Source organism: Pyrus communis, chromosome 5 (genome assembly GCF_963583255.1).
Source record: "Pyrus communis chromosome 5, drPyrComm1.1, whole genome shotgun sequence".
NCBI classification, from domain to species: Eukaryota; Viridiplantae; Streptophyta; class Magnoliopsida; order Rosales; family Rosaceae; genus Pyrus; species Pyrus communis.
This window is the reverse complement of record NC_084807.1, coordinates 22,509,316-22,537,012: the sequence shown is the minus strand read 5'-3', so window position 1 is coordinate 22,537,012 and position 27,697 is coordinate 22,509,316. Positions and strand designations below refer to the sequence as shown.

At 36.3% G+C, this 27,697-nt stretch overlaps 3 protein-coding genes and 1 non-coding gene across 4 annotated transcripts; 3 read left to right on the top strand and 1 right to left on the bottom strand.

The window, feature by feature from the left end:
• The first annotated feature begins 1,306 nt into the window (after positions 1-1,306).
• Positions 1,307-2,481, top strand: LOC137734898 (large ribosomal subunit protein uL29-like). Its single transcript, XM_068474215.1, has 4 exons — positions 1,307-1,434; positions 1,527-1,662; positions 1,766-1,922; positions 2,201-2,481. The coding sequence occupies exons 1-4, from the start codon at positions 1,431-1,433 to the stop codon at positions 2,273-2,275; spliced, it is 372 nt and encodes a 123-aa protein (XP_068330316.1). The 5' UTR covers positions 1,307-1,430; the 3' UTR covers positions 2,276-2,481.
• An 11,796-nt stretch (positions 2,482-14,277) lies between these two features.
• Positions 14,278-14,388, top strand: LOC137735807 (small nucleolar RNA R71). The gene has a single exon (XR_011068712.1). It is a non-coding gene; the product is annotated as a small nucleolar RNA R71 (small nucleolar RNA).
• A 6,431-nt stretch (positions 14,389-20,819) lies between these two features.
• On the top strand, positions 20,820-22,979 carry LOC137735418 (exocyst complex component EXO70H1-like). The gene has a single exon (XM_068474840.1). It carries the CDS (start codon positions 20,986-20,988, stop codon positions 22,900-22,902), a length of 1,917 nt encoding a protein of 638 aa, XP_068330941.1. The 5' UTR covers positions 20,820-20,985; the 3' UTR covers positions 22,903-22,979.
• Positions 22,980-23,115: 136 nt separating this feature from the next.
• LOC137735420 (probable pectate lyase 4) lies at positions 23,116-26,107 on the bottom strand. Its single transcript, XM_068474841.1, has 5 exons — positions 25,885-26,107; positions 24,532-24,883; positions 24,234-24,444; positions 24,083-24,151; positions 23,116-23,838 (listed from the first exon to the last, which is right to left on the bottom strand). The coding sequence occupies exons 1-5, from the start codon at positions 26,009-26,011 to the stop codon at positions 23,602-23,604; spliced, it is 996 nt and encodes a 331-aa protein (XP_068330942.1). The 5' UTR covers positions 26,012-26,107; the 3' UTR covers positions 23,116-23,601.
• Between the last annotated feature and the right edge of the window lie 1,590 nt (positions 26,108-27,697).

The window sequence follows — 27,697 nt, the reverse complement described above, 5'->3', positions numbered from 1 at the left end:
TGACGCAAAGATATGGTCTTCAGTCTCACTTGGGTATCAAACTTTCAATGAATCGAACCAAAGATCTTTCAATTAGATGTAAGGAGGAGAATTACTGAACCGTAGTTACCCATTTTCTTTAGGCTTCAATATTTACTAAAGGCTTTTTAGCCAAAATGGTCCCCGAGATTTGCATAACACATCACTTTGGTCCCTGAGATTGAAAATCAATAGAAATGGTCCTTGAGATTGTCCACCATCCATTATTTTGGTCATTCTGTTAAATACTCCGTTAGGTGTCTTGGAGCTCTTGGCCGAAAGTTTGGGCAATTTTCAAAGCTTTGTAACTCAATCGTTTCTTAACCAAATTTGACCCATAATATATCAAAATGAAGATAGGAAAGTGTAGAACAAGATTATACCTCTTTGAAAGCCCAATGGTTGCCGGAGATGCCGAAAAATAGCGTAAAAGGTGACTGGTCCGCGGGAAAACTGGAAAACTTGCCGGAAACTAGGTAAACTTTAAACATTCAGAACTTCTTCAATACTCAACGAAATTGAGTGATTCAAAAATAAAAATCATACTTATCAATGAGACGAAGAGCATGGTACCTTTCTTGATGGCTAAATAGGCGTGGTTTGTCCGGAAAATTACTCGAAAGTGACTATTTTTGTCTCAAGTTAGCCACTTTCGAGCTGTTTTCTGGCCATATCATAGCGAATTAGCTATTGGTAAAGGTACCATTCTCTTTGTCTAGTTGATAAGTATGATTTTTGTTTTTGAATCACTTGATTTCGTTGAGTAATGAAGAAGTTATGAACGTTTAAATCTTCCCAGTTTCCGGCGAGTTTTCCAGTTTTCCTACTGACCAGTCACATTTCAGGCTATTTTCCAGCCATCTCCGAGAACCATTGGGCTTATAATCTTATTCTACACTTTTCTATCTTCATTTTGATATATTATGGGTCGAATTTGGTTAAGAAACGATTGAGTTACGAAGCTTTGAAAATTGCTCAAACTTAAGGCCAATAGCTCTAGGACACTTAACGGAGTTTTTAACGGAAGAACCAAAATAATGGATGGTGGACAATCTCAGGGATTATTTCTATTGATTTTCAATCTCAGGTACTAAAGTGATGTGTTATACAAATCTCATGAACTATTTTGGTTAAAAAACATTTACTAAAAGAATTAGCTTGCTACGCAATTTGGGCTGAACTTTCGCAAGACATGGGCTTCAAAGCGGGCTCCTTGACTAAGACCCATTTCCATTTGTATAACTAAAACCCAAATCAGCAATAGCCTAATTATACCCAACCTAAAGTCCATACACCCGCGCTACGTATAAAAACCCGCTAAATCCACCGCTACTCAAAATTTAGGGTTTCATTTTCCCGTCAAGCTAGAGAGAAGGAGCCGCCGTTGCAGAACTCGCACGCACGCACCAGCAATGGGTACTTCCACTTTTTCTCTGCGATTTCGGTTCCCCAAAAGATTATCATTTTCTGCTGATGATTTTGTTCTTATTGTTTGTAAACCGTGACAGCGAGAATCAAGGTACATGAGCTGAGGCACAAGACAAAGGTTGACCTTTTGGCTCAGCTCAAGGATCTCAAGGCGGAGCTCGCCCTCCTCCGCGTCGCTAAGGTCACCGGCGGAGCGCCCAACAAGCTCTCCAAGATGTAACAATCAAAACCCAATTTTTTGTTTTCCTGATTTTTGTTCTGCAATCTCGGAAAACGAAGGGAAATTTGATTTTTTGTATTGAAATTTTGATCTTTGCAGCAAGGTTGTGAGGCTGTCGATCGCCCAGGTGTTGACGGTGATGTCACAGAAGCAGAAGGCTGCTCTCAGAGAAGTGTATAGGAACAAGAAGCTCTTGCCTCTTGATCTCCGTCCCAAGAAGACCAGGGCCATCCGCCGTAGGCTCACCAAGCACCAGGTACTAACATTTTTCGACTTCGTTTGCTTTTATTTATACTTGAACTGAAATTAAAATGATGAACTATCTTGTAATGGCATTTGATGCAACTGTTTGATATGGTTTATTTATAGTATATGAAACACTAAACCGATGTCGATTGTGGAGAAATTTTATTTTATATGTAGTTGATCTGCATTGGGTTTTTGTGATTGTTAAAAAGATAGATTGCCCAGTTTGTAGTTTTTTCATTTGGTGTGTATTGGAGTGTGATTTTGTTATGCTGTTGTATTGCACAGGCTTCTTTGAAGACCGAGAGGGAGAAGAAGAAGGAGATGTACTACCCTTTGAGGAAGTATGCCATTAAGGCTTAGAAGGTCGTATTGATTACGTTAGTTCGTCTTGTTACCTTGCTGTAATAGAATATTTTTGTTCACAAGTTTTGGCTTTGAATTTAATTATGATGTTAGACCTGAAATTTTGGTGTTTAATTGTACTCCTCTAGGTTTGGGGAGGTTCATGCCTTACCCAAATTGACTTAAAAGTTTTCTTCGGGCAATGATAGTTAAGATTCTGTTGAGTTCTCTGCTTGTTGAATCCCTGAGGCATTTGATCATTTTTTACTAGAACATGCTTCGCACGGATCATGATGAGTCTGTTGGATTTGTCATGTGCCCTTTGATGGAAAGTTGTTTCTGTGCTACTTTAATACTAGGTTTGTTTTAGAGGTCTCTAACTTAGTCCACTCTTTCTGGTGTGGAAATGATAACGATTGTTACATGTACTTACGGCACACATTGCTTTCTAGCCCAAGCATGATTGTTAGTGATCTACACAGCGAGAAAAACTGATCAGATCCATTTGCTAGTCGGCTTTGAAGCTGAATATTTGTTATCTGCTGTGTATCAGTTGTTATTTCTGTTGCGGTCTTTTGAGTACTTGCGATTTTTGTTTCTTTGGGATGATATATTTGGTCAATTTTCTATGGGGATGGGGATGAAGCCTTCTGGGCTTTGGATAGTTGGTTACAGTCTTTTCTGGGTTGACCTTGTTGGAAGAGGATCCTCTCCTGATCTCAGGATGAGGATCCTCCTGACCACAAAATCTAGGCCGTTCAAAATTAATCCAACGGTTTCAAACAGGGAGGTCCTCTAAAAGTTATAAAAATTGCAATCGTTGGATTAAATTTGAACGGCCCGGATTTCGTAGTCAGGAGGATCCCCATCCTGCGCTCAGGAGAGGATCCTCTTCCGACATTTTCTCCTTTTTTTGGAAGAATCTGTTTTTCAATGCAGAAATATACCATAAAAACACAAATTTTTTTGCACATGTGTCAAACCGTAATTAAGAATAAAGGAATGCCCAGTGCTATGCGAAGGATGTATTAAAGGGGAATGATTCTTTGTCTCCTCCTAAAAGTAAAGAGTGAGCACATTCTTTGTCTCCTCCTAAAAGTAAAAAGTGAAAATTAACTCCCCATTCTAAAATCTATTAGACAGAAATAATAATACAATATTGTAATTCATGATTTATTTTGTTTTGGAGGAAATTGTAGTAATGGTGTATCAAATTTAACTGAATTTAAGCAAGGGTCTTTTAATAAAAAATTTATAATCATTGATCACACAATAAGCAAAATTGAAGCAACGGTTATTCAACTTCAACATGGAGAAATATTCCCTCAACTTTTATCCAATTGATATTGGAGAAATGGTCTCTCATCTTTAATCCAATTGTAGCATTTTGACGGAAGTTTTGATGAAGTAGATGAAAATGATCATAGTTACACATTTTGATGAGTTAAGAGGCCAATAGTCACAAATTTTTAGTTGAAAGACAAACAATTGTGTTAAGGTTGAGAAACTATTGTTATAAAGAGTCGTCGAAGAATTAGTTTATGCCATTCCTAATGATATATGATCCGTGGAAATCTTTAAGGGAATGGATCCTCAACTTTTTTTATTATAAAAATGGGGATTAGTTGTGGGGTCTACACTACATCGAACTTTAACGATCCAAACCATCTATTTTTCAATTTGCACCTTATATATCATCCTTGCAAAATATTAACTAAATTGGAAATGTTTAAGAGATCTAATTGGGTTCAAAGAAGTTAATGAATACTTTGTTATATAAGAAACAATGAAATTTTATCTTGATAATTAAATAGACAAATGGTTTCGGATTGAATTGAATTTTTACAAAGATGATCTATGAATCGAGACTTACAAAACAGACGATTTGGATCGTTAAAATTCGATGTAGAGTAAGCCCCACACCTAATCTCCATCTTTTGAAAAAAATGAGAATTCCTTTGCATAAAGGGCCTATATAATCCATTGTCAATTCAATCCGGCGAAAAATTATGTTATCAACACTTACGTAATATTCCAATCATCTACAACCACATCATTTGGTTTCAAATTTTGTTTAAAAATTTGATCCTCATAACATCATCCTAAGCCGTTTTCATTTGCTTTTTTGAGCATATATGAATGAGATATAAGAGAATTTTTTTTGAAATATCATATGAACTTGTTCATATTTTTCAATTTGTCATATAAACTAAAATTTTAAGCAATTTATCATACCAACTTTACAAAATCTTTAATTTGTCATCTCACTCCAATTCCGTTAAGTTTTCCATTCAATATAAGTTATGTGCCTCGCACATGACTTGTGTTCAGGGTTTTTAGGTCATTTTAACATCTTTTCACAAGTTTTTTTTACTTTTATATAGTACAAACCCTTAATATTTTTTACATTTTTTAGCACATATGCATCTACAACTTCATTTATGGCACAAAACGTCAATTTGTTTCTCATTTATAGAGCCCGTATGAAATTATTCTTCGACATGCTAAAATGCAAAAACTCTCACTTGTGTATCATTACAGATTTGGAATAACTAGAAGAGAGTGCATTGCATAATCATTTAATTGTTGTCATATAGAAAATATTGTTCCATTGCATGAGAAGCCCACAGTTTTTTGTCGAATACAACTTAGTAAAAGGGAAGTAAGGTATTAAAATGATCGAAATAACCCTAAACACAAGTCATGTGCGAAGCATATGACTTATATTGGATGGAAAACTTAACGGGGTTAGGAAGAGATGACAAATTAATGATTTCAAAAGTTGGTATTACAAATTGCTTAAAATTTTAGTTTATATGACAAACTGAAAAATACTAACCAGTTCATATGACATTTCAAAAAATTTCCTGAGTTATAATATTAGACCATCTCCAACTCCTGTGGATAAACCTTAAAATTTTAAGCTATAACCCAAAAATTGCTTTTCTCCACCAACTAGCTTAAAATTTTAGTTCGAGATTATTAAATAATGATTTTTACCTAATTATTTTTCTCGGTAACTTTTTTGAGAATAAAATTTATGTAGATTATCCTAATTCATTTTTATGAACATTTTAATCTAAAAATATTTAAATTCTGATAAGTAATTAAAAATCATACAAATACATAGGTATTTATAAAGATTTAAGTGAAATTTGATTTAAATAATTTTTCTTAAATAATTTTAGACGTTAGATGTAATTTTGGGCCATCAAATCTTTTTTTTACCATTAGATTTGATCTCATTTGATCACAGCCGTTAGATTATAAGTAAAAAACAATAACAGATTTGAAATATGATAGTTTGGTAGGTCCAAAATAATTTAAGCCATGGTTAAATCCTTGAGGAAATCTAGCACAAAGATATATTTTCTCCTCAGGGCTTATTTTAGCCCAATGGATGGAGATGGTTTTTTGGGGGAGGGGGGGGGGGGGGTGTAAAAGCTTATATTTTAAGTTTTATCCTATGGGTTAGAGATGACCTTAGGGAGATCAAAATTTTAAACCATGAATGAGACATGATACATTCCACAGTAACAATTCAATCATAAAAAACCACGTCATTTGATTTACAAATGTAATTTAAAATTTTGATCTCTCTATTATTATCGATGAATGAGACATTATACATCTAACAGTTATTACTTGGGGCAAAGCAAAGGGACATACAAATTGGACGTAACATAATAATAATATTGAGTCATTGACATTCAAGGAAAGAGAAAATGCTAGCTAGTGTGTTTTCAAGACTCTTATTTTAGCTTCATGCTGATCTTCTCCCGGTCATTTTCGCTGATTTCCCAATAAATACAAACTTTTAGATTATATTCTCCTTAAACTCATCAATTTATATTTGTCTTAAGTAAATATTTGAGATTTTCTCTTTAGGTTTTGATCAACACACTCGTTTGTTTTGTTCTCTTCCCTATAAATAAAATTTCACCTACTCTAAGATTTGGGCGACACATCAGCAACACCATTACATTCCAAAAAGAAGTGCGATATCCACACATCTCTTTTTACTTCTCACAGACCCTTTTAATTTTCGGCCGTCGAATCGGATGAATTAAAGAAGATTAACGAACAAAAATTAACAAAGGGTGTGTGAGAAGTAAAAAACAATGTGTGGATAGTACACTCCTTCCAAATATTTTTGATTGGCTGAGTCTTGAGCTACACTAATTCAAAGATTCGATTAAAAACGACTTTTTCATATCTCCCAACACGTTGACTTTTGTAATTTTGTTTTAATTTTGGTCTTATTCTTCGACAGTTACTGCAATCTTTGTTCTTGCCCTTCCCAGTTAACTCACTTTAAAATGTTATTAAAATTACTATTGAATTGGTCGTTGTCGACTCAATAAATTTTTTAAGTTAATTTGCATCCTTGTTTGGGACCCGATTCAAAACTCTCCTCTCATTCTCTACTAACTACTTACCTAAGCCAAGGATAATTGTCTCTAGGTACAAAAAGGAATTTCTGGGATATCCAAATTTTGATGTACATCTTCAAGCTAGTGTGGGACACATCTCATGTTTGCATCTCGACACTTCACTGCGATTATGAGTGGATCCTAGTGTTGGTTCACTTTTTATCCTCCACCAAATCTTATGAGCTCCTGTTCTCAGTGATTTTAAGAAGCATCTGATCGCAGCGATCATACCTTTGAATGTGACCTACTTGGTCTTTTCATGCATGACTATTGTAATGATCCGTGAACTATATTAAAACGTAATCACTATGATACTCGAACTAGGATCCGAGTTGTACCATTGGTTATTTTTGTCACCTATCTCTTTTCACTTCAGCATGTGTCTATAAAATTAGTGATACTTAGTTCCAACTAATTAAGTTGGTGTTGCGGATCAAGTCTAGACCAGCGAAATTTAGTCTTCGCTTTATATTAGAGGACGCGATGAATTCAAATCTTATAGAGAATAGTAGCTCAATAAAAGAGAAACGAGTGGATAGTGGCTGTAGAACAAGGACTTGAAAGTTGCAAGGAATGAACCTAGTAAGGAGATCTTCATGAGCTCCCTTATTTGGTTCATATGAGGAGACCTTATACTTTTACAGTGACAGGTTCGTTGTTCGAGTTCTGTTACAAATATAAAATGTATGCAATAGTATGTACACATCTGGTAGTCCGTCGACATAGGTCTATGGTCTTAGTTCGGTACAAAGGAATTAGGTCTACAGTTTGAAAGTAATTTACACATAATAATGCATTATTAAACCAAAACATCACCTGACAATGAATCTATTAGATGTAAGTCTCTTTTTATATTCTTGTTATAGAATTATAGAATATATTCGAATGAGATTAATGGTGCAATGTAACCAACTTAAGGCTCATCTTCTTTTTCTATCCCCTGGAAATTAAGGCTCCAAAGGTTGCTTAATTTCCTTTGGCCTTGAAGGCAGTGGCACTTACTTTTTTCACGGGAAAAACATAATTAATTAATACTTAATTAATTCAAAACATATTTATTTACCAAAGGCAAAAAACATTGCTTAGTTTACTTTTATTGGTGAACGATCTTTCTTGTAAAAGGGATAAGCAATGTTAGGTAGATCAACTTTTTAGATTAAATTTGTAAATCAAATAATATGTCACCAATAAAAAATAAGCATATTAATCAAAACTTAAGTAATAATCTAATCATCAACAATCATGTCTGATTTATAAAATTTGATCTAAAAAGTTAGTTTCTTTAGCATTACGGAAAAGTAAATTATGTTAAGAAATCAGTTAAAATTTACGAAATACGCACATTAATTGTGAAACCATAACGAATTATAAAATTAAAGGGACTTGGTCATGGGTCTAAAACGTGCACGTCAATTGTATAGCTTGTATTTGAAATTATGTTGTCAGTTTGCATTCATGTTCTTAAATTTTGTTTCTTTTTGGGTGAAATGTGGAACTTGTCATAATTTGCAGTTGTCATTTGCTTTTTGAAATATAAACTTTGACGTGCATATTCTAATTCTCCTCAAACTCATCAATTTTTTTTTAAATTTGTTTTTAAGTAAAATATTTGAGATTTGTTTTTAAGCTTTGATCATATCTTTCGTATACTACGTCAACACACTCGTTTGTTTGTTCTCTTCCCTAAAAATAAAATTTCACCTACTTTAAGATATGGGTGACAAATCAACAACGGCATCACATTCCAAGTATTTTTATGTTAGCTGAGTCTTGAACTCCAATAATTCACAGATTCGATCAAAACGACATTTTCATATCTTCGAACACATTGAATTTTGTAAATTTTTTTTTTTTTAGTCTCATTCTTCGACAGGTATTGCACTCTTTGTTCTTTTCATTCCGTTAACTCACTTAAAAATGTTATTAAAATTAGCATTTGAATTGGTCGTTGTTGCGACTGATCAATATATTTTCTTAGTTAATTTTCATGCTTGGTTGGGACCATTTCCAATTTAAATATAAAATTAGTTGATAATCGATGCTTAATTAATTTCAACTAACTAAATGAGTGTTGCAGATCAAGTTTAGGCCAGCGAAATTCAGTCTCCACTTTATATTGGAGGACGTGATGAATTCAACTCATATAGAGGATATTAGTTGAATGAAAAAGAACCCGAGTGGATAGTGCCTGTAGAACAGGGACTTGAAAATTGCAAGGAATGAATCTAATGAGGAGATCTTCAACTCCCTTATGTGGTTCATATGAGGAGACCTTATAATTTTACAGTGACAGATTCGTTGTTCGAGATTTTCAGTAGCACGTCTAAAATATATGCAATAATATGTCCACATCTGGTATTCACTCAACTTAGGTCTTTGAAATATCTCACGTCGATCGTATCTTTAAGAAAAGAAGAGTTTTAACCTCACTGCAACTAATACCGATGTTTTTTGTGAAAAAACCTCATACCTGACGGATTGTGCAAGTGGTAATTACCAAGTTAAGGACAATATCAGTGTTGTTGGTGGTGGATCTTCAATCCGTCTCTCCGATAATTCTACATGGTATTAGAGCAAGGGAGCGGGCTCGTACTGCCACGTGATGGGTGAGTCCCCTTGGCCTTTCACAATGATGGTGGGTCCCTTTACTCTACGTGGTTGTCGATGTGTGAATCTCCTACGTGTGTCCCACTAATTGGGTCTCAAGTGAGGGGGTGTGTTGAAATATCCCACATCTTTGTATCTCTTAAAAAAAAAAAAAAATTAAATATCCTAACCTCATTCTGTTGATGTATTATTCCTTCCTAATGCTAGAATATATTTAGTATAATGGCACAAGCAAGGGTGTCGAATCCTCAGGGACTAATTGGACCTATGTAATTACTTGTTTTGCAAGGAATCTATGAAATGAATCAAACTAAACAGAATAGGCAGATCTGTTGTTGTAACTTGAAAGTATAAGAAAGTGAAGTAAACACAAATAAATGACTCAACAACTAATAAAATGAGATAGTACCAATGGAGATGAAGCTAGGGATTCGGTTTCACCATTGCTAAACCAAGTCCATGTTTGTTAAGTTAGTTTGTACTCATTCATCTACCTATTTCTTGAGTTTGTTTCACTTGGACATGATCAACCATATGATGTGTGGATTTGATCAAATGTCTCTAATCATGAACCTAGTTGTGATGTGCAACTTTGGTTCATAATCAAGAGTATGTAATGCACAAGAAACTTTCATAAAACCAATATCTACCAAGATTATGCATGATGTGTGTTTTAATCTTGGCTACACAACTTAGTGATTAATTCAAATGATGATCAAACATTAAAATCAACACACTAAGTCACCATTAAATCAGAGAATGAAACAAGAAATAGATGGACAAACTGAGCATTCTAACTTAATTACATGGCAAACTTTGCAAGGTTACATCGAATCCCTAGATGAGGATTAGTTACAATTCATGTTTACAAAAGATTTAACATAAAAATATAAAACATGAATGAACATAGAATTAATAAGAAGAAACCCTTGAAGCAAAACTGATGTTGAATTCCTTGAAGAGTGCCTTCGGTGTTGGTTTTCCAAATGTGGTGCGGATGAAGGTAGATTGGTTATGGTTGAATGGTTTCTGCCCTTGGGACAGAAATGGACAGAAAATGAAATGAAATGGGAGAAGTTATGCGTGTGTAATGGACTGAGTGAAGAAGAAAAAATGCCGAACCATTGTTGTGTGAAGTGAGAATTGTTTTATAGAAAGGAATGTGGCTCAAAACACTCAGATTGGATCTCAATCTGCACAAGTGAGAAGGAATAGCATAAAATGAGCTGGAATTGATGGGTTTCTGAGGTAGTGGACGCATGGCATGGACAAGATCTGCAAGTATGTGTTAATGTATTAAAAGAAGCATGTGCCCTTGCTTCAACAAGTGAGTGGAACCTGCAAAGGTGAATTGGCCATTTGAAATTGTTTGTACAAATCTGGAAAGGGGAAGAAAGCACACGGCATGGACAAAGGGGGCTGGAATCACATGGAAGGATGAGATGAAATGGATTTCTGAAATGATGGCTGCAAGGAGTGGACATGATCTGCAGGTATGTGGTTTGTTTAATTGAAATGCATGTGGATTTCTGCAAAGATGAAATGGAGAAAGGTAATGGAATGCACGGTCAGATTGTGAATCATGCATGTTTTGGTATTAGAAGTGCATAATCTGACTTGGAATCACATGGGAGTGCACGACCAGGTTATGAATCATGCATGTGAATGCATGTTTTGGTATTAGAAGTGCATAATCTGACTTGGAATCACATGGGAGTGCACGGCCAGGTTATGAATCATGCATGTGAATGCATGTTTTGGTGTTGGAACCACATAATCTGACTTCAATGTTTTTGCCTTGTTTAGAATCACCCAATATGGCCGAATTGCACCACTTAACACTTCCACATCATTTCCTGAAATTCCAGCAGTCAAAAGTTTCCTAGGTTCTTCATTTGGACTTCAATTTAACTCCCTCGAATCCTCTCCACGTTTGGAATAATGCTCAGCAACCAAAAGGAATGGTTTTTACTTCATTTGCCTTCCCTTTGATCCAAATACACACTTGACTGCACACTAACACCAAATAATGTAAAATGCAACTAGTTCATATTTCAAAGTATTGAATGCATCCATACAAGCCTTATCAAAATGAAATACAACATCTTTAGCTAACAGATTGCATAATGGACGAGTGATCATTGAAAAGTTCTTAATGAAATGACGATAAAAACCCGCATGGCCCAAAAAACTTCTTACTCCCTTCACAGTGGTGGGGGCTACCATATTGGTGATGACGTCAATTTTGGCTTTGTCCACCTCCATTCCTTTGCTAGAGATTACATGTCCTAACACAATTCCTTGTTTCACCATAAATTGGCACTTTTCCCAATTGAGAACCAAATTTGTTTCCTGACATCTTTGAAGTACTAAGGAGAGATGGTTAAGACATTCATCAAAAGAGGAACCAAACACTGAGAAGTCATCCATAAATACCTCAATGAATCTTTCTACCATGTCAGAAAAGATGGCCAACATGCATCTTTGGAATGTTGCTGGAGCATTGCAAAGTCCAAAAGGCATTCTCCTATATGCAAATGTACCAAAGGGGCAAGTAAAGGTTGTTTTCTCTTGATCCTCCGGAGCAATTGCAATTTGATTGTAACCTGAGTAACCATCAAGAAAACAATAGTGTGAGTAACCTGCCAATCTCTCTAGCATTTGATCTATGAAAGGCATAGGAAAGTAATCTTTTCTAGTGCTAGAATTCAACTTCCTGTAATCGGTGCAAACACGCCAACTAGCCGTGGGCTTTGTGGGCACTAGCTCATTGTTTTCATTCCTCATCACAGTGATTCCCACCTTCTTAGGCACCACCTGAATAGCACTCACCCATTTGCTATCAGAAATGGGATATATGATCCCCACATCTAACAATTTCAACACCTCATTCCTAACAACCTCCTTCATGTGTGGATTGAGTCTTCTTTGTGGCTCACGGGTTGACTTTGCCCCTTCCTCCAAAAGAATCCTATGCATGCACATGGTAGGGCTTATTCCCTTGATATCTGCAATAGACCAACCAAAAACTGATTTGAACTCTTTTAACACCCTAATTAGTTTATCTTCTTCATTTGGGGTGAGATCAGAAGCTATGATAATTGGAAGAGTTTCAAATTCAGCTAGATATGCATATTTTAGATGTGGTGGAAGTGGTTTAAGTTCAAGTTTTGGTGCCTTAACAGTGGAAGGAGTTAGATGTACATTGATGGTTCTAAAGGCTCTAAAAAAGGTGAAACATTCAAAGGATACAATGCTAATGCTTCCAAGGCAGCTACTTCTTCCATGAGTGCATCTTCTTCATCAAACTCATCTTGAGATTGACTCAAAACAGTTTGTAATGGTTCATTCGATTGTGCCTGCAAGAACTTAGAGAATACCAATGAATCAAGCACATCAATGGCATAACAATCAAGAGATGAAGAAGGATGAGAAAGAGATTCAAACACTTTGAATTGAACTGTCTCTCCTAACACTGTCATAGTGAGGAGTCCATTTTGCACATCAATGATGGTCTTGGCCGTGGCCATGAAAGGTCTCCCAAGCAATATTGGCAACTCACGATCATGTATAGGAGCTTCTTCCATGTCCAACACTACAAAATCTGCAGGCAAGATTAGTTTATCAACTTGAACTAGAATATCTTCTACTATACCTCTTGGATATTTCACGGATCTGTCTGCAAGTTGTAATGAAATGGTGGTGGCTTTCAAATCTCCCAAACCTAGTTGAAGGTACACTGAATAAGGCATTAAGTTGATGCTAGCACCCAAATCAAGCATTGCCTTCTCTACTTTCTTGTCCCCTATGGTGATGTTAATAGAGAAACTTCCTGGATCCTTGAGCTTTGGTGGAAGTTTTCTTTGCAAAACTGCACTCACATTCTCAGACACCACAACCTTCTCATGTGGTCCATACTTCCTTTTGTAGCTGTTTAACTCCTTGAAGAACTTCCCATATGTCGGCATGTTCCTAATGACATCAAGCAAAGGTAAATTAACATTCACTTTGCTTAGTATATCAAAAATCTCCTTAAATGACTTATCCTGCTTGCTCTTGGCAAGTCTTCCAGGGAATGGTATTGGTGGAGTGTATGGTTTCTCGGCCTTGTGAAGATTTGGTGCTTCAAATGAGGAAGTAGCATGGCTTGGTTCCTCATTTGGTTTCTCATTGTCTCCTTGAGTAACACCTGCATTCACATGATCATATTCATTAGTAACTTCATTGCCAACTCTATTATCAATAACCTTACCACTTCTAAGTGTAGTGATTGCTTTGGCTTGCTCTTGGTTCCTTTGGAGTATCACGGGTTGGCTTGGAAACTTCCCAACCTCTCTTTAGTTCAAGGCATCTGCAATCTGCCCCAATTGTGTCTCCATTTTGGTTAGGGCTGCCGAATGTTGTTGGAGAGTGTTATTTGTGGAATGTTGGAATTGCAAGGTGTTTTGGGCTAACAACTTAACCGTATCCTCAAGGGTAGTGGCAGGTTTTGGTTGGAAACTTTGGAATTGATTGTTGTTCTTCCATGAAAGGTTGGGATGATCTCTCCAACTCGAGTTATATGTATTGGAATACACATCATTCCTTGGCCTTTGGTTGTAAGAATTCATGAGGTTCACTTGCTCTTGAACATACTCGGGGTAAGCCTCCCTAGATGGACATTGGTGAGTAGGATGGCTTGGTATGTTGCAAATGGCACACACTTCATTTGCTTTTGGCACCATGTTGAGCACAGATTCAAGCTTCCTTTCTAGGTTAGCTATCTGCAACAAAAGCTCATGATTAGAACTTGTTTCATAGACTCCAACTTTCTTACCCCTTAAATCTTTGTGTTGAGCATTAGACCCCAACATCTCATAAATGTTATATGACTCTTGAGCATTCTTTTTCTTCAATGCTCCACCTGCTGCATTATCAACAGTTGACTGACAAGTTTGGGTTAGTCCATCATAGAAAATTTGCATTTGTAAGTGAAAAGGTAACCCATGGTGTGGACATTGTATCAAGAGGCCTTTAAAACGCTCCCAACACTCATTGAAAGGTTCTCCATCATCTTGTTTGAAGTTGAAGATTTGTCCCCTTAATGTGGCTGTCTTTTGAGTGGAAAAGAACTTCTCCAAGAACTTCTTAGCCATGGCATCCCATGTAGTGAGGGAACCTGGTGTTAGAGTCATCAACCAACTCTTGGCCTTATCTTTCAAGGTGTAAGGAAACACTCTCATCCTCAAATTTGCTTCACTCACTCCCTGCAAAGGTAAACCACTCACAACATTGTAAAACTCTTTAATATGAGCTAAAGGGTCTTCATTAGGTAAGCCATAAAATGAAGGAAACATATGGAAATGTGAAGATTTGAGATCATAGTTTCTAGCTTCTGTGGGCAGCAAGATGCATGAAGGTGAATTTGGTATGATTGGTTGAGCAAAGTCCTCCAAAGCTCGAAGCTCATCTTCGTTGCCCGCCATCTCCTCTTCTCCTTCCCAATTAAATTGCTCAGATTCTTTACTTGTTGAACTAGGTGAATTCCCTTCCTCTTCTTCACGGATAATGGATGAACTTGATGGCACAAAGTTGTCCAAAGTGTGGCCCTTCAACCGTTCAATTCTTTGGCCTAACTCAACAAGTCTATTTGACATATACTACCTGAAACAAAGTAACACAAGTTTGAATGAAAATCAAGAATCTACCTACAATGAAAAGAACAAAGTTAAACTAGCAAACAACAATGAAATGAACAAATTTTAAATAGCAAACAAGCAATTACAAGGGACTGAAATCAGTCCCCGGCAACGGCGCCATTTTTGTTGATGTATTATTCCTTCCTAATGCTAGAATATATTTAGTATAATGGCACAAGCAAGGGTGTCGAATCCTCAGGGACTAATTGGACCTATGTAATTACTTGTTTTGCAAGGAATCTATGAAATGAATCAAACTAAACAGAATAGGCAGATCTGTTGTTGTAACTTGAAAGTATAAGAAAGTGAAGTAAACACAAATAAATGACTCAACAACTAATAAAATGAGATAGTACCAATGGAGATGAAGCTAGGGATTCGGTTTCACCATTGCTAAACCAAGTCCATGTTTGTTAAGTTAGTTTGTACTCATTCATCTACCTATTTCTTGAGTTTGTTTCACTTGGACATGATCAACCATATGATGTGTGGATTTGATCAAATGTCTCTAATCATGAACCTAGTTGTGATGTGCAACTTTGGTTCATAATCAAGAGTATGTAATGCACAAGAAACTTTCATAAAACCAATATCTACCAAGATTATGCATGATGTGTGTTTTAATCTTGGCTACACAACTTAGTGATTAATTCAAATGATGATCAAACATTAAAATCAACACACTAAGTCACCATTAAATCAGAGAATGAAACAAGAAATAGATGGACAAACTGAGCATTCTAACTTAATTACATGGCAAACTTTGCAAGGTTACATCGAATCCCTAGAGGAGGATTAGTTACAATTCATGTTTACAAAAGATTTAACATAAAAATATAAAACATGAATGAACATAGAATTAATAAGAAGAAACCCTTGAAGCAAAACTGATGTTGAATTCCTTGAAGAGTGCCTTCGGTGTTGGTTTTCCAAATGTGGTGCGGATGAAGGTAGATTGGTTATGGTTGAATGGTTTCTGCCCTTGGGACAGAAATGGACAGAAAATGAAATGAAATGGGAGAAGTTATGCGTGTGTAATGGACTGAGTGAAGAAGAAAAAATGCCGAACCATTGTTGTGTGAAGTGAGACTTGTTTTATAGAAAGGAATGTGGCTCAAAACACTCAGATTGGATCTCAATCTGCACAAGTGAGATGGAATATCATAAAATGAGCTGGAATTGATGGGTTTCTGAGGTAGTGGACGCATGGCATGGACAAGATCTGCAAGTATGTGTTAATGTATTAAAAGAAGCATGTGCCCTTGCTTCAACAAGTGAGTGGAACCTGCAAAGGTGAATTGGCCATTTGAAATTGTTTGTACAAATCTGGAAAGGGGAAGAAAGCACACGGCATGGACAAAGGGGGCTGGAATCACATGGAAGGATGGGATGAAATGGATTTCTGAAATGATGGCTGCAAGGAGTGGACATGATCTGCAGGTATGTGGTTTGTTTAATTGAAATGCATGTGGATTTCTGCAAAGATGAAATGGAGAAAGGTAATGGAATGCACGGTCAGATTGTGAATCATGCATGTGAATGCATGTTTTGGTATTAGAAGTGCATAATCTGACTTGGAATCACATGGGAGTGCACGGCCAGGTTATGAATCATGCATGTGAATGCATGTTTTGGTATTAGAAGTGCATAATCTGACTTGGAATCACATGGGAGTGCACGGCCAGGTTATGAATCATGCATGTGAATGCATGTTTTGGTGTTGGAACCACATAATCTGACTTCAATGTTTTTGCCTTGTTTAGAATCACCCAATATGGCCGAATTGCACCACTTAACACTTCCACATCATTTCCTGAAATTCCAGCAGTCAAAAGTTTCCTAGGTTCTTCATTTGGACTTCAATTTAACTCCCTCGAATCCTCTCCACGTTTGGAATAATGCTCAGCAACCAAAAGGAATGGTTTTTACTTCATTTGCCTTCCCTTTGATCCAAATACACACTTGACTGCACACTAACACCAAATAATGTAAAATGCAACTAGTTCAATCCAAAAACATCACAAAGACGCCAAATAAGGAATATATAAATGCATGCAAAATGAGACTTATCACATTCCAACTAATATTGAGGCATTTTGTGATAAAATCTCACACCTGACGGATTGTACATGTGGTAATTACCAAGTTGGGGACAATATCGGTGTTGTTGGTAGTGAGTCTTCGGCCCGTCTCTCTGATAATTCTACAGGTCTATAGTCTTATTTCGGTACAGAGGAATGCATCATTAGATCATAACGTCAAGACGATGAATCTCTATTAGATGTAAGTCTCTCTCTACTAGTCTTGTTATAGAATTATAGAATATAGCTGAATGAGATTAATGGTGCAATATTATACACGTACCAGATGCTTAAGAAGAAAATGGTAACAAGATGGAGAAGTTTTCCTTTATGATTACCGTCAACAACCTCGCGTTGTATTATTAATCTAATTCGTTTATGATCCGTATATTTAAATTCATGAATTATTAATCTTATGGCTAATTCATACTATATATAACACATGCATTCCTACCTGGAGAGCTAACTTACTCTTTAGTGCACTGATGATATTTCATATCCGATCAACCCCATTGCCAATATTGGTAAACATTACTGCTTAATTATTAATGAAGTTTAACAATGGAGGCAACCGAGAGACTGGGACTCTCTTCTCGCTCGTTCAGCCGTTGATCAGTGAATCATGCATGCAAGTCAAACACAGCTACACACAATAACTACTATTATTGTTTGATTTATAGGTGCTTATCTTTGACAAATTCTAATTAGCGTTTCATCATCGATAATTGACAAGCTTACTTACCTACGTAATCGAGAACTTGTCATAATAGTGAAGAACATTTTGTGGTTAACTGCATCGTCTTTGGGAAAATATTTCAAATAAGTGTTATTTTCTTACTTTAAGAAATTTTAAGAAATTTGCACAGCCGAAGAACTCACATGAGGAGGATTTCCTCAGTTGTAGCTGTTTGTTGTAAATACATGTAGACTTTACAAGTATTAAACAATTAACAGTCGCACGTATACTTACATAATTTTTTTTCTACCCCACCCCTTTACCCTCCCTTTTCATCGAACCTAGGACCTATACTACCCCACCCCTTTACCCACACCCTCACCACTAGGCTAGCCCTAGTGGCTTGCACGTATACTTACATAGGTCAGCCATTTTTAACATTTATCTTAACATTTTGGTGAGCAAGGAATCACTTTAGAAGCGTCCATTTGTGAGTCTTGTGAAGAATGATGACATTAGAAGTAAACCCTAGTTTATCAAGTCAGTCATTAGTTTGGTTCTTGTTTGGAAGACCTGGAAACTGGAAAAACGGTTTTAACAATCAATCCCCACTCTTTCCGGGTTGCTTCCTGGAAAAATAGAGTTTTATTTGTTTTTATTTTAGTCTCATTCTTCGTCATTTTTTTCTTGTCATTCCGTTCACTTACTTAAAGATGTTATTAAAATATGTACTTCTGATTAGTATTTGAATTAGTCGTTGTTGCGACCCAGTAAATTTTGTGAGTTAATTTGCATGCTTGGTTGGAACCATGATCCAATTTAAAACTGTCTCATTCTCTCTCATTCTCTAATTACTTACCTTAATCAAGGATAATTAGGACCTACTTGGTCTTTTCATGTTTGAATGTAGTAATGATCCGTGAACTATATTAAAACTTAATCGCTGTGATGCTCGAACTATAGAATCTGAGTTGCACCATTAGTTATTTTTGTCACCAATCACTTCAGCATGTGTCTATAAAATTAGTGAATAATTAATACTTACTTCCAACTAATTGGGTTTTGCAGATCAAATTTAGACTAGCGAAATTCAGTTTCCACTAAATTATATTAGAGGACATGATGAATTCAAATCTTATAGACGATAGTAGTTGAATAAAAGAGAAACGAGTGGATAGCTAGTGGTAGAACAAGGACTTGGAAGTTGCAAGGAATGAATCTAACGAGGAGATCTTCATGAACTCCCTTATTTGGTTTATTTGAGAAGACAATATACTTGTATATGGTGACAGGTTCGTTATTCGAGATTTGCACATCTAAAATATATGCAATCTGCCTGCCTGCCTGGGAGTCAATCCACGTAGGTCTATAGTCTTATTTCGGTACAGAGGAATTAGGTCTATAATTTGAAAATAACTTATACATAATAATGCATTATTAGACCAAAACGTCATATGACGATAAACTCGTTAGATGTAAGTTTCTTTAATAGTCTTGTTATAGAATTATAGAATATAATTGAATGAGAGTAGTGGTGCAAATTAATACATGTATCAGATGCTTAAGCAGAAAATGGTAACGAGAAGGAGAAGTTTTGTTATGATTATCGTCAATAACATCACATAATGTTATTAATCTAATTTGTGTGATAACACAGATACTTATATTTATTTAATTATATTTATCTAAATTTATGAAAAATCAATCTTATCGTTAATTCATACTATTACACGTGCATTTGTACGTGGATAGCTAACTCGCTCTCCAATCCACGCTGATGATATCCTCTATCTTATCAACCCCATTGCCAGTTTTGGTAAACATTATTGCTTAATTATTAACGAAGTTTAATTAACAATGGTGGCAGCCCAGGGACTGGTTCTCTCTCATATACTCAGCCGTTGATCAGAGATCATGCATGCAAGTCAAATATAGGTGCACAAAATAATAATTATTTGATTTATGGGTGCATACCTTTGACAAATTCTAATTCGCCTTTCACCATCACCATCAATAATTGATAAGCTTACCTATCTACGCAATTGAGAACTTGTCACAATAGCGGAGAACATTTTTTTGGTTAAGAAGACCGTCTTTGGGAATATATTTCAAATAAGTATTTTTTATTTTCTTATTTTAAGAATCCAATTCTATGGCAATTTAATATTACGATCTTGTTGTATTTCTTTTTATTTGTAATGAATAGGTCTTAGGTTCGATTCTCGCCAAATGCGGGTTTGAACCACATTATTGCTAGCTTATTATGAGGCTAAACCCACCCCCTCCCCTTAGTATAGATAATATCGTTTATTAAAAAAAAAAAAAATTCACTTCTATGAGAGAGTGTTGGTTAACAGACTCTTAAGCAAATGCGTGTGAAATTCACGTACATTAAGCAATTAACAGTCACACACGTGTGGAATTCACGTATATTAAACGATTAACAGTCACACCAATACCTACACAGATCATCCATTTTAACATTTATCTAAACATTTAGGTGAGCAAGGGATCTTTATAGAAGCGTCCATTTATGAGTCGTGTGAAGAATGATGACATTAGAAGTAGAGACTAGTTTATCAAGTCAGTCATTTGTTTGGTTCTTGTTTGGAAAACCTGGAAACTTGAAAAACGGTTTTAACTAATCAAACCCCGGTCTTTCCAGGTTGCTTCCCGGTTATTGTGGAACCAACCCTAGCTATGTTGTCTTCCAAAAGGACCACAACTTCACCTTCATCTAAAATTAACAATATTGATCAGTTGCATTTTGGAGCAAGCCAGTTACTAGTTCAAATTGCTTATCAGACGACCGCTCGTATAAAATATCACTCAATCAGCAATTCAAATTCACTGTTTGACGACTACTAAATCAGATTATTCGACGGAAAGCGAAATCTCTACATATTTGGATATAAACGAAGGGATTTAAATTTGACTAACTAGAAGAATGTAGCATCGCAATGTATGCATCTTGACCATATGATTCATTGAATATGATATATTTAAAAATAAAAATAAAAAACTAAAAATACGACGCAAAAATTGCTTGATTAATTATATTGAAAAATCAGATCCAGAGTCGGTCAAAGAGTAAGGTTCCAAGCAAATAAGCAAATCCACCTCCCTCAACCGGAAACCGAACGGCCCCACTCTATAAAACCCTTCCAGAACCAAAAACCACAACCATAAAATCAACTTCCTCTCTCTCTCTCTCTCTCTCCATTTTTAAGAGTTCGACGCCATTCCCGGCTCAATGATGCTCTCCGAGTACCTGAAGAGTGGTAATCCTACATTCACACCAAGGAAAGGAAAGTCATGCCTCTTTTCCTTCTCGCATGTCAAAAACCATTCTTCTTCTTACACACCTTCAAGCACTTCCACCAGTCCAAAACCTTCCCCGACCTTGTCTCTTTCGATGATGGAAGAAAACATCGAAACAGCTGAATCCATCATCACGAAATGGGATCCAAACTCCTCCTCATACACCAAACTCACTTCCATCTTCCAGAGCAGCAGAAAAGAGGCCAAACAGCTTCTCAAATCCGTAAAGGACTTGCGTAGTGCTATGCATGTTTTGGTTCATGAAAGCACTCCATCCAGCAAGCTCGTGCTTGCTCAAAACCTAATGCAAACAGCTATGAAAAGGCTTGAAAGGGAGTTTTATGAGATATTGTCTGCAAACCGGCGTCACCTTGACCCCGAATCAGTTTCAAGTCGAACCTCAAGCAGATCATGGACATTTAATGGTGAAGACGAGGGTGGATCAGAAGAAGAGTTGGAAATTGTTGGTGAGTCGATCACTGAGGTGGAGAGGGTCTCGGCTCTCGCCATGGTGGATCTGAAGTCCATAGCTGATTGTATGATCAGTTCCGGCTATGGTCATGAGTGTGTGAAGATATACAAAGTTATCCGAAAGTCAATGGTAGATGAGGGATTGTATCGCCTTGGAATCCAACAGTTCAAGTCTTCTCAAATCCATAAAATGGATTCGGAAGGACTAGAAAACATAATCATGAATTGGATGGATGCTGCAAAGATTGCTGTGAAAGCACTATTTCATGGAGAAAAAGTTCTCTGTGATCATGTGTTTTCAGCATCTGAGACAATCGCAGACTCATGCTTCTATGAGATAACAAAAGAAGGAGCAACCACCCTATTCAGATTTCCGGAACTCATAGTGAAGAACAAGAAGTGCCGGGAAAGAATTTTCTGGCAACTGGAACTCTACGAAGTATTCTCCGATCTTTGGCCAGAAATTGAATCAATATTTACCTCTGCATCAACCCAAGCAATAAAACTACAAGCTCTCGCATCATGGCTCAAACTTTCAGATTCTGTCCAGTCTAGTCTTTCTGTCTTTGAATCAACCATTCAAAAGGATTCATCAAAATTTCTAGCCTCTGGCGGCAGGATTCACCCGTTGACACAATCAGTGATGAATTTGGTATCTTCATTAGCAGACCACCATGGAGCTCTCTCTGATATCCTAGCTGACTATCCACCACCGAAGAATCAAGTATCTCACTTCAAGAGCCCAATGGCAGATGACGGTTCAACACCAGCAGTGACAGTCCACCTAGCTTGGCTCATTCTAGTCCTTATGTGCAAGCTCGACATGAAAGCTGAGATTTATAAAGATGCGTCCCTGTCATATCTCTTCCTTGCCAACAATCTTCAATTCATTGTTGAGAAGGTGCAGCAAACACCGAATCTGAAACTCCTCCTAGGTGAAGATTGGGTCGCTGAACACATGAAGAAGGTTAAACTGTACGCTTCAAACTACGAATCCACAGCCTGGACAAAGGTGTTATCATCATTACCAGAGAAGTCATCAGAAACATCTCCGGAAATGGCAAAGGAATGCTTTAAAAGGTTCAACGCAGCGTTTGAAGAGGCATACAGGAAACAGACATCATGGATTGTAGAGGACAGGAAATTGAGGGATGACGTAAAGGTGTCAATTGAGCAGAAACTAGTACCAATATATCAAGAATTTTATGACACATACTTGGTCATGCAGAGTGGGGAGAGAAATTTGGAGCTGTTGGTAAGATATTCACCAGATGACTTGGGGAATTACTTGTCGGACTTGTTCAACGGGGCTTCCACCTCAGTTAGTTCCACAACTTCATCGTCACTGTTGGCTTCACAAAGATGCCTCGGCATCTAGATGCAATTCTATTACAAAACAAACTGTACCATTTTGATAACTAATACAGGAAACACAGAGAGAATAAGAACTGCCAATTTTCTCAAGCTTCAAGTTATTTCTATAACCAAGATCTAGAGAACCATCTAGTCAATTATGAAAGAAATGAATGACATCATTTGCATTTATATCCCTTCAGATTCACTATTTCCCACCACGCCCCTTCAGATCAATTTGGAAGTTTACGAAAATTTTAAATTCAAACCAAATGATCATATGTAAAGATGTATATGTTTGAATGCTTAACATTTCCAAATAGAAAATATAAAAATAAAACTGCTTAGGTCATGTTAACACAAAGTCAAACAATTGCAAAATATAAAGGTGTTAAATCCCATATCAAATAAACTCAACTGCGTCTGAGCCGGCCGGCCAATCTAGTTGAATTCTTTTCTCTATGCACATTTAACGTGAAATAATTATTCTGGAAATACATCTTTATCTACAGGATCCATATATACATACATGAGAACAAGCATTGTAAACATGGCATGTGTCTTATGGAGTGCTTATCATAATTGATAGGTTCTGTCTGTAAACTCGTAAGTATTACAAGGGCAGATAGCAAATCTGATGGAGTTTATTAAAAAAAATAAAATCAAAGACTATTCTGTGATAGAACCTATAAAATCCTGTTACAGACGTAGTGATAAAATAAAATTATACAGTTACCGCCTGCTCCGCTGGCCGATGAATGGATTGCCAGCCAGTAAGAATTTGGAGAATGGCTTTAAGAGAATCTGAGGCTGCTTCCATAGTCCAATGTGGATAAAATTCACTTGGATGGAACAGGCATTCTTCACTGAACCCTGTCAATGTGCATGGTTGAGCTCCATTGAGGAATAGATCACCCTCGGATATTATGAAGCCGGACTTTGCCATTTCTCTGTCTGCTGCCTATGGGAAGATTATATACATTTGAGAAAGAATGTCTTCACAGAAATGGGATGTAAGTTGTACAAATAGCTTATATTCCTTTCAGTGTAAATAAATACCAGATGATACGAAATTAAAAAGTTTCATACGACTTTTTTGTCACTGTACCCTGCCTCAGAATATAATGCTACTATGGATATAATGAAACTACGTTCTTCACGTTCACATCAAACTATCAAAAAATGAGCGAGAGATGGTCATGTACCTTTTCTGTATAATATTCGAAAGTCTTTTTCTTATTTCCTGCTTCATAAATGTTGCATTGAGAGTATATCTGATATAAACAACTTAATTAGATAATGCAGTTCAGAAAGATTCTAAAGATCAAGGAGATAGTTATAAGAAGTTTCATTAACCTGGGATTCTACGCTGGCGCAAACAGCATATATACCCCAGTTTCGAGTGTAATTGTTGTAAAGATGAACTTTCCCAAATCTAAGACGAGGTTGTCTTTGCCTTGTTCCATCAAAAAAACAATGATGGATTGTCACCCGAATGCATCTGTCACCAACATGCGAGGGGTCTGCTCCAATAAGCATCGTCTTGTCATGTTGTGCAAAGTAACATCTGGTTCCAAGGGAAGGAGAAACCATCAGATAGGTTATATCAGTATCCAAATTTATATCGTAATCTAGGGCATAAGTTTAAACCCACCTAGAGATAGTTATGTCTGTACTTTGTCTGGTGATATCTATGAGTCCATCATCATAATCACGAAGGCTGCATCGGTCTATCCATATGTGCCTAGAATTCGGTTTAATCTGAATGCCATCAACATCATGTCCTCTACCACCTTCAAACTCGAGGTTGCATACAATTATATGCTCACATTCCTTCAGCCTAAGTCCCTTTCCTGTGAGCTTTATCCTCTGACCTCGTCCATCAATTGTCTTATAAGACGACACGCTCAAGTAAGATGAAAGGTGAATGGTGCCAGAAACCTCAAAGACAATCCAGAGTGGTTCTTGTTTTCGGCATCCTTCACGAAGTGAGCCTGGACCATCATCTAAACACCAAAACATACATTCCACTCATCGATGCAATATGGAAAACATTCCATCCAGTAAGGAAACAAAGCAAAAATGTCAAAATCTATCTTCTTTTTTTTCCACCCTCAACCCGTTTCCTCAAAAATGTCATATTGATATTGTGCAATTCCACAGAGCCAATTCCAAATCTTATTTTTTCCATTAATCAAAATTCAAAATCCAAAATAAGCTGTTTATAAATGTACATTCCACTTTTTAGTTTTTGATAAGTATTCTGAAAGATTGAGGTATTTTTGAGACTGCTTTTTTAAGGGCTATAAGCATGTTCCAACAACCAAAAACACTTCCAACTGCATTTTACAAAAAAAATTGAAGTGTTTCTAGGTCATAGAAGCCCTTATGGAGAAGCGACTGTTAGATGTTTCTTCAAGAAGCACTTCCATAAAAATTCAAAATTTTAAAATAAAAATATACTTCTACAAAAGCGCTTATGAACATAATTGCTTCCTACATAAGCCGCCCCAAACGAAACCTAATAGTAAGAAGCAAAAAAACAGATGCATTACTTAGGAGTATGGAATCCAGCCTATCTGGTCCCTCATCCAGCCATATGCTACTTGATTACAGATCCTTGCACCAAATGGGCATCTAACTTGCAAAAATTGTTTCATTTTGTTCCATCTTCTTGAAGCAATAACAGCTAAAAAGTGCTAGTATTGCTCTCAAAATTTCAGTCCTTTTTTTTTTTTTTTTTATCTTTTTTTTACAAGAAAAAAGAATATCCAAAACTAGTCCAATAGGCAAGGGCGATTCGAAATTCGTGCTCGGTGGGTGGACCGTCCTAATCAACTAGCCTAACTCACATCTGCGGTCTGCAAATTCTCTCATTTCTTCTGACCCCGTATTCAATTTTGTTCAGAAACAAAACCCCACCATGATTCCCAAGCATCTAATTGACATAAATGATTAAAACAAAAATTGGGCAAAAATTAAAAACTGATAAGAATCATAAAAGAACCTGCCAACGTGGTGACGAAATAGACCGGCCCGTTGAGGCCTCCGATGGCGAACCGGCCAAAGCCCTCGGCCCGACCGGCCATTGATCTCAGGCTGAAATCCACGTCGGCGTACGGTAGCGAAGCCATGTCCGTCTTTTCCTGTACCTGAAATTGGAATCTCTCGGCCCCCTGTATGTGACGACAAGTCGTTAAACAATGCCTCTAAACTTTGTTGCTTGTACCATTTTGCCCTCCAAACTTGAAATTTGAATTTTAGCTTCTAAAATTTTAATTTGTGCCAATATGGCCCCATCTATATATCATGTCACAAGTTTCGTTTAATTCCATCACGTGCAATCAATGCCCACGAGCTGCTTTTTTTTTTTTTTTTTTTTTTTTTGAAAATAATAATACGTTAAATAAAGTAACCACAATTGCAATCAGTTCTAATATAATCGAAATGGTAAGCCTTTTTCTCCATATGGGTTGAAGCCACAAAATAGGTCTATCATAACAATTTAGGGTTGAATTCGTCATAAGCGATAATTGGACTTAAAATTTCTCACTTATAAGTAGGAAAAAAAATCATTATAGGATAATACTAAGTGACAGGTTCATAGGAAAATGAATAACAGTTGAAATTATCATAATTGAGTTATGAGAAAAATGAAGAGGAGTTCAAACTCAAACATGTACGACTTTAAATTTTATGTTGTACACATATGTGGGTTAAGTTGTTTGGCTAGTTACAATTTAGTTTCTTTTGTGAAAAAATAAAGAAAAAAACTTCTACATTTGACAAAACAAAAGATCGAAAATGTTGATAATAACCATAGTCATGTTGACATATGGCAGTGTGTCATTGGTTAGTTACTTAGTTTGAGTTAGTTAGAATGGAGTTGTTAGAAAAGGGTAATAGAGTCATTGTGTAATGTGATATTTAGCTAGTATAAATAGATGATATTGTAGGGATGTTTGGTATTCTGAAAAACACTACTTTCTCTACTCTGTGAAATACAAAATCTCTCGACTTCTTCTCTTTCTTCATTTCTGGTTACATATCTCTGTTCAATACACTTAGGGCATTATACATTCAGGGGTTAATAATTGACACAAATTAAAAGTTTAAGTGACTCAACATTTGAAAAAAATAAAAAATAAAAATAAAAACCAAGGGTCCAAAACAGAAGGGAAAATGCCTAAAAGGAGGCCAGCACTTTAGGGTAGGATGATATAAACGGAGGGGCTGGTCCATTGGTTCAGTGTGTGGTGTTTTCTTGGCTTACAGGCTTTTACTGCTACTACTACCACTGCGACTCATAAATTTCTTCCTTCACTCGTAATCATAGCCTGGATCTAATGGAGTCGTTAGTTTCGCAACTCTAGCTGAGAAGTTCACAATTCAATTTAAGATCGAGTCAAGAAGGAATTATGGTTCTAGCTTTTAGCTCACAATAAAGCTATTCATCATAGGAAATTATTGCATGCAATACAATGTTGTTATAATATTTCTCTAACATGACATCATTTTACTGTATGAAAGTCACAATTAAAATCTTTCATATCCTTTATCATCTAAAAATATTTCCTAGATTTAATTTATTTATTTGTAGACCATTTACATTTAGTCATCCACATGTAATAAAGAAACTTATGGTTTACCATGATAATGTTATTTGTTATCATAAACATCAATATTTTCGACGCACCTAAACAGCTAATTGATCTCCAAGCTGAATGAATTTTTCTAAAAATGATCTTAAAAAAATGTTAAAGAAAATAAAACATAGTGAAACGATTATAAACAAAACATGGTGAATGACGGATGTGGAA

What these genes read in the sequence shown, in the direction of transcription:
- LOC137735420 (XM_068474841.1), bottom strand. Translation starts at nt 26,011, where the DNA reads ATGGCTTCGCTACCGTACGCCGACGTGGATTTCAGCCTGAGATCAATG. An exon ending in TTTCGTCACCACGTTGGCAG is followed by an intron (nt 24,884 to 25,884) that starts GTTCTTTTATGA and finishes TTTGGTGTTTAG; the next exon opens with ATGATGGTCCAGGCTCACTT. An exon ending in ACAGACATAACTATCTCTAG is followed by an intron (nt 24,445 to 24,531) that starts GTGGGTTTAAAC and finishes CCTTGGAACCAG; the next exon opens with ATGTTACTTTGCACAACATG.
- LOC137734898 (XM_068474215.1), top strand. An exon ending in CCCAACAAGCTCTCCAAGAT is followed by an intron (nt 1,663 to 1,765) that starts GTAACAATCAAA and finishes TGATCTTTGCAG; the next exon opens with CAAGGTTGTGAGGCTGTCGA. An exon ending in GTAGGCTCACCAAGCACCAG is followed by an intron (nt 1,923 to 2,200) that starts GTACTAACATTT and finishes TGTATTGCACAG; the next exon opens with GCTTCTTTGAAGACCGAGAG.
- LOC137735418 (XM_068474840.1), top strand. Translation starts at nt 20,986, where the DNA reads ATGATGCTCTCCGAGTACCTGAAGAGTGGTAATCCTACATTCACACCA.